Consider the following 6,004-nt stretch of genomic DNA (forward strand, 5'->3'; position numbering starts at 1 on the left):
GTGTTTTTTTTTGTTAGCTAAATTAAATAAAATACAATCGCAGTCATTGTTGCAGTACATTCTAAGCTACATTAATCAGATTATTTACAGCCATGGACAAGCTACGCCGAGTGTTAAGTGGCGATGAGCCAACGCCTGAAGAGGAGAGCAGCATCATCACTCAGGTGAGTGTGGAGGAGGAAACCTTATGAATATCTCCACTTATGGCTTTAATTAATATTCAGTATTATTATGCATTTTCTAATAATACAAAAGTCGTTTGGTTAATAGTCATTCCCCTGTGCCTCTGATCACACGACTTGCTGCAAATGTGACTCACTTTATCGCTTTATCAAACGTGTACATTTTTATTGTTCTTGTTTATTATAAACCACAGATTAATGATATGTCAACGCTCAGCTGGAGCACTCGCATAAAGGCCTTCTGTATATGCTTCGTCTTGGGCATACTGTTATCTTTTCTGGGCTCCATAGCCCTTTTCCTGCATCGCGGAATCGTCGTCTTTGCCGTCTTCTATACGATAGGAAATGTGGTGTCCATGGCCAGGTGAGTTTACAATCGTCATTTCACATATGCCGGCTAATTGTATCTATATATTACTTATATTACAGCACGTGTTTTCTCATGGGACCCTTTAAGCAAATTAAGAAAATGTTTGCAGAGACGCGTCTGATTGCTACCAGCATTGTTATTGTGGCAATAGTCATGACTTTCATATCGGCTATAGTGGTAAAAAAAAATATTTAAAAGCAATTGTATTGCTACCATTATAAATTATTTTCATTTGTACATTCACATGTTTTATGTTTCTGTTTTTCTGTTTATTCCATTTAGTTGAAAAAAGCCGGACTTACGCTTATATTCATTATCATACAATCCCTGGCCATGACATGGTATTCGCTATCTTATATACCCTATGCACGAGATGCGGTTCGAAGCACAGTCTCGGCATGTTTCGAGGTTTGATTTAGTTTAGCCAATTTACATTTACATCATCATGCAGCAATCAAATTTAAATTGTAATTAACCGTCTTAATATTCTGTATTATTATTAATGATTTGCTTATGTAGTTGTTAAGTTTTTTCTATTTCTTACATTTGCAAAAAAGAAAACAAAAAAAGAACAAGAAAGAAAATTGTATTAATCTAGATACTAGGTCTTAGACACAATCAGCTTATTAACAAATGTTTCGTTGGTTTTAATATCATTTATACATACACAATATAAATTTAATTTAATCAGTACAGTTTTGCATAAATTGTATGTACAGTTTACATTGTAATAGAGTTGCCTTTTATTTCTCTTGCATCTGTTTTAAGTTGTTCTTACTTGCTGTTTTTTTCTGTTTTGTATTTTTCCCAACTAGTTTTAGTATTATGATTCTTTTTTTGGTTTGCTTAAATGGCCTCATTTGATTTTCTTCTCTTTTGCCGGCGACAATTTACCTAAAAGAAAAATAATGGGAAAAAAGAAAGAGAAACGAAAAACGTTGTAAGACAAATCATAAGTTTGAAAAACTATTAGACAATTTTGATTTTAATATCGTAGTGCGTTGTGCTAGGGCCTTCAATTGTTTGTTGTGCTTAACACATCGAATGCAATTCCAAAAAAGAGAGTGTGTGGAAAGAAAACATTCAAAATGAGTGTGAAATGATCGCAGAGAACACGAGAGAGATAGAGAAACAGTAATAGAATGCCAATGCAAAAACGTAAAGAGAACAAAATTCACATTTGAGAGAACGCGTTCTTTACAATGTGCTAGCTATACCTTTAGTTGGTGAATTCGCTGCGCTATCTCCTTGCTTCTTTGTGGGCGTTGAAGCTTTTTTCAGCTGACGTTGCTGCAAAATAAAAAGCGTTTATTATTTATAATGACTAGGAAAGTAATATGGGGGAGACCTTTACCTGCCAGAGGACGGCAACGTAGACAAAGGCCACCGATATTAGCACCTGCACGGTCAGCCAGAGCACAATGTTGATGGCTTGCGTGCGCTCAAACAACTCCTTGCCATTCTTGATGCACAGAATAGCCTCGGAGACCATAATGGCGCCGTAAACCCAACACTGGGTGCCGACGCGTTTGCAGCGCGTGTCGGTGACGTATACGTAATATTGCCTACAACAAACGAAATCGTGTTTATTAACAATTCAATTAAATCAATTGAAGAAGCAACTCAACTCACCTAACTGAAGGCGCCACAAACAGACCAATGAATATTAAACGACCAATCACAATGAAATGATCGGGCGGCATCTCGAATATATGCTTCAGGAAGAACGTATTCAGTTCGGTGACCTGCCAGAAGATGACCAACTGTATAACAGCCGCAAATCTCATGGCCGTCGACTTGGGATCCAACCAACGAATGGCCGACCAACTCTCTGGTGTAAACTGTAGCATGGCACGCTTGATTTTGCCCGTTGTCGTCGAGATGTCCTTTATGCTCGCCCATTTGTATTCACGCATTTCGAGTATCTTGCAGATCTTCAGGCCCATCCAAATGCCAAGACCATTGCAAATAATCACATCCAGAATAAGAGCATCCCACCAACATTCAATGAAATTGGGCAACAAGTGGGCGAAGGTGATTTCCGTAATTTCCCACATCACTGAGATGGCCCACAAGATGCCCATGTGACGGATGAGAATAGCTTTAAAAGCCCAGCCCAGAAAGTGTCCCCAGGCAAAGACATCCAAATGGCCCTTGACACGATCCCAGCTAATGTCTGAGCAATTGACGCCATATTCCTGAAAATGGATTAAATAGTTAAGATATAGATTTAATTACTATATAGTAGTATATTGTACTTACCTTCTCCATGTCTATGTGAAAGTTCTTCAGCTTGGGATCAAGCCAATAGAATATGTTGCGTATGGTTGAATAGTTTTGGAACATGAGAAACTGTAGCGTGAGCAGATAGAGGACGGAACAGCCAAATAGGATCCGCCAAACGGCCGGATGTGGACGTGTGAAGGGTCCATTTGGAAATGCAATTACGGAAACGATCAGAAAGAAGAATACAATGCACAAGAGTCCCGCCCACAGGTTGTCATCCAAGTTGGCCTCGTTCCTGCAAATGTAATAATAATGTGTACACAATTCAATCAAACTGCCAAGCGTAGTTGTTGTATTTTCCATTTGCTTCGCTAATCTTTTTTTGGACTTTGACTTTGCTACACGCTCGTGTACGGGTTGAGTGACCTTTCATCAAAATTGAAACGATTATGCGTGCGTATACTTGATAAAAACAAATCTGAGATTCGATTGCGAAACCCTGAGAGGAGGAGGAGTCTCCTCAATAGTGCTCAATGATGCCTTCGCGCTGTCGACACATTTGGCAACGCACAACACGCGCACTCTATCCTAGAGATAATTCTATTCCGTGGGGTCGTGACACGATCCGATGCTTAAGAGTTGAAATTCGATGAGATGCAAAGCGAAGTGGCACGAGTCTTTCTTTAGTGGGGCAATCGCTTAAGCAACAGCATCTAATTCGGTTTTTATTTGAAACTTAAGTGTGACTAGAATGGCTGTGTAATCTATGTTAAAATTACGAAATTATAAATGTACTTTACAATTCTCTCGTAAGAATTTAATTTACAGTTTTTAATGTTGTTGTTTCAAGGGATTTATTTTAATTCTATTCCATAATATAAATGTTTATGAATTAAATATTTAATTATGTTCCATATTTGAATGGCATATTCAAGACAGAGAATACCTAATCAATATTTACTATTTTAAATATATGTATTTCTAATGAAATAAAGTTCATTCGTAGTTTAACCGCTTAGACTACACGAAAGCTTTATGTAATCTTTGGCTTTTAATTATTAATTTTCAATGGATGACTTGGAAAATTTATTCGATCTCTTGATATTTTCATTGGTGCATTGGGACACGTATCCATATCAAGCTTTCGCTCATGATAATTCTTTCTTATTGTTGAATTTGTGAATCATCTTCAAAATTGTACTCTTAGTCATCGTAAATCCGAAAATGTAATTTAAATTATACGTGTAAAATTTGAATGTTTTGCCAGTTATCATTAATTAAAAAATCGTTTCACGTGCTAATTTCTCATATGCGGATATCTTACATGAATAAATTTTATAGATATGAATTTATTTTAAATATTGAAAGCGCTAGTCAAAGCAGTGATTAAGAAGGACAATTCGATACATTATATTATAACTATCGCATTATAAAAATAATCGTGTCACGCTGTTATCACTAAGCATTAATAAAGAGTTTTCAAGAATGGAATACCAATTAGAAAACATGAGCTTGGATACTTTGAAACTATTATTAACAAGTCGTGTCACGAGCGCATCACTAGCATTCTAATCATGACACTTGCGGTGCTTAATTCGAAAATGCTTAAAAAATCAACACCAAGGTTGACTTGACACATGTCGAACGAGGAGAGCGCAACAATTGTTTCACTTTCGTTTTATTGTTGTTGTTGTTAATTTTGTCTATTTTCGCGTTGAATTTTTTGTAAAACAGTTTTGACGTGCGTTTGGGTCAAGTTAATGTTATTGTTGAATGTTTTTAACACCCTTCTTGGCTCCCACCAAGTGGACAAAAATAGAAAGATCGATATCGCTGCAGCCGAGTGGCGCCACAAATCTCCAAATTGAATTTTCGCAATTTGCTTACCTGACAAAAGCCGTGTACATCACGGCTAAAACGGAGACGGCCAACAAGGTGATGGTATGCGGCTTATAGAAGAAATCCAAGGAAATGTCATCCACGGGCCTCTCGTTGACAATGACAAAAGTCTGTGCGATTTCCTCTTTGTGTTTGTTGTTGCCATTCTTGCCACCGTTGTTGCTACCGCTGCGTTTTGTTGGCGTTGCCGGCGCACTCGATGCCCCCGATTTGTACTTGGTGGATGCCACATTCTGGTCGCCACTTGAACTTGCAACTTCACCGCCAGTTGGCGTGCCGCGTGAATTGGAACGTTTCTTCATTGTTACTGCTCTGCTTATCAGTGGCGTTTGCGTCTTTGATGGCGTGATAGTGATGACAGTGTTGTTGTTGAGGTTGTTATTGTTGTTGTTGAGTTAGCACGCGGGTAGCAGAGCGACGACGGGTTGCGCAACATTCGTTCCACAATTAACTTGGAGGATGCTTCGCGCTTCAAGTTGTGACTTAATTCACGTTCGGGCAGCCGCACTTAATGCATTCATCAATTGTTTAATTCAATTGATTAATGTTTTATCTTATAATTTGGAGCTTGTTAGTTAATCAGCATGCTGCACGGCGCCGCTGATTTCGAGAGCGAGATCGAGTGTGTGTGTTGGGAGAGCAAAAGAAACCTGCTAATCTCTGACACGCACTTGCCGGGCAGCAACTGCTACATACTACAATTTGTTATGAGCTTAATAGAGTGACCGCAGACTCTTTTCTGGCACATGTACCAAAAAATACTGGCTTCTTTATTAGCAGCTGTTACACTGCGGAGGGTGTTTGCATTTTTCTAGAGCACAGGCGCAAGTTTTTAAACTTGCTACTGTTTTCATATTTAGCTAAAATAAACGGGATTATTATTCCCCAAAAACTGCTTGGATTTTTTTTATGGAAATATAGAATTTATAATGCTTTTACTTATATTTGTACCAGTACTGTGGATATAAAGAGTTTTTTGCTGCTTGGATAAAGGTCGAAATATACCAAATAAGCATTTACCGTACTTAACAGTTTATTAGTACTAACAAAAATAAAATATAATTATTTTAAAAGAAACCATTGTGTGATTTGTTGGTAGCGAACTGCCAGATTCTTTCTTGTCACAATCGCACAAAATACGATTTATTAATTAAGCTTGTAAGAATGGAAAAACATAAAGAAATAATAATAAAACATACGCATTTTGTACCATTATCATTTTGTACCATTAACATCTTGTACCATTTGTAATCCGCGCTGTTATTAACAGTTTTGTTAACAGCTTTAAACTTGCCGGACACCTTAGTATAATTTTGTGCAGCCCTGA

The 6,004-nt window shown here is 37.6% G+C and overlaps 2 protein-coding genes across 2 annotated transcripts; one reads left to right on the forward strand and one right to left on the reverse strand.

The window, feature by feature from the left end:
* Window positions 1-28: 28 nt before the first annotated feature.
* Window positions 29-3,076, forward strand: LOC132792179 (vesicle transport protein SFT2A). The gene is made up of 4 exons (XM_060801432.1): window positions 29-164; window positions 377-546; window positions 612-729; window positions 835-3,076. Exons 1-4 carry the CDS (start codon window positions 93-95, stop codon window positions 964-966), a joined length of 492 nt encoding a protein of 163 aa, XP_060657415.1. The 5' UTR covers window positions 29-92; the 3' UTR covers window positions 967-3,076.
* On the reverse strand, window positions 1,123-5,386 carry LOC132792175 (phosphatidylserine synthase). Its single transcript, XM_060801428.1, has 6 exons — window positions 4,666-5,386; window positions 2,815-3,073; window positions 2,185-2,750; window positions 1,907-2,117; window positions 1,770-1,842; window positions 1,123-1,446 (listed from the first exon to the last, which is right to left on the reverse strand). The coding sequence occupies exons 1-6, from the start codon at window positions 4,977-4,979 to the stop codon at window positions 1,409-1,411; spliced, it is 1,461 nt and encodes a 486-aa protein (XP_060657411.1). The 5' UTR covers window positions 4,980-5,386; the 3' UTR covers window positions 1,123-1,408.
* Window positions 5,387-6,004: the final 618 nt, after the last annotated feature.

The sequence above is a fragment of the Drosophila nasuta genome, chromosome 3, assembly GCF_023558535.2.
Source record: "Drosophila nasuta strain 15112-1781.00 chromosome 3, ASM2355853v1, whole genome shotgun sequence".
Taxonomy (NCBI): domain Eukaryota; kingdom Metazoa; phylum Arthropoda; class Insecta; order Diptera; family Drosophilidae; genus Drosophila; species Drosophila nasuta.

Excerpts from the sequence above, each read along its gene's own strand:
- LOC132792179 (XM_060801432.1), top strand. The coding sequence starts at position 93 with ATGGACAAGCTACGCCGAGTGTTAAGTGGCGATGAGCCAACGCCTGAA. Across the intron at positions 165-376 it reads AGAGCAGCATCATCACTCAG|ATTAATGATATGTCAACGCT; the intron begins GTGAGTGTGGAG and ends TATAAACCACAG. Across the intron at positions 730-834 it reads CTTTCATATCGGCTATAGTG|TTGAAAAAAGCCGGACTTAC; the intron begins GTAAAAAAAAAT and ends TATTCCATTTAG.
- LOC132792175 (XM_060801428.1), bottom strand. The coding sequence starts at position 4,979 with ATGAAGAAACGTTCCAATTCACGCGGCACGCCAACTGGCGGTGAAGTT. Across the intron at positions 2,751-2,814 it reads TTCACATAGACATGGAGAAG|GAATATGGCGTCAATTGCTC; the intron begins GTAAGTACAATA and ends ATCCATTTTCAG. Across the intron at positions 1,843-1,906 it reads ACGTTGCCGTCCTCTGGCAG|CAACGTCAGCTGAAAAAAGC; the intron begins GTAAAGGTCTCC and ends TTTATTTTGCAG.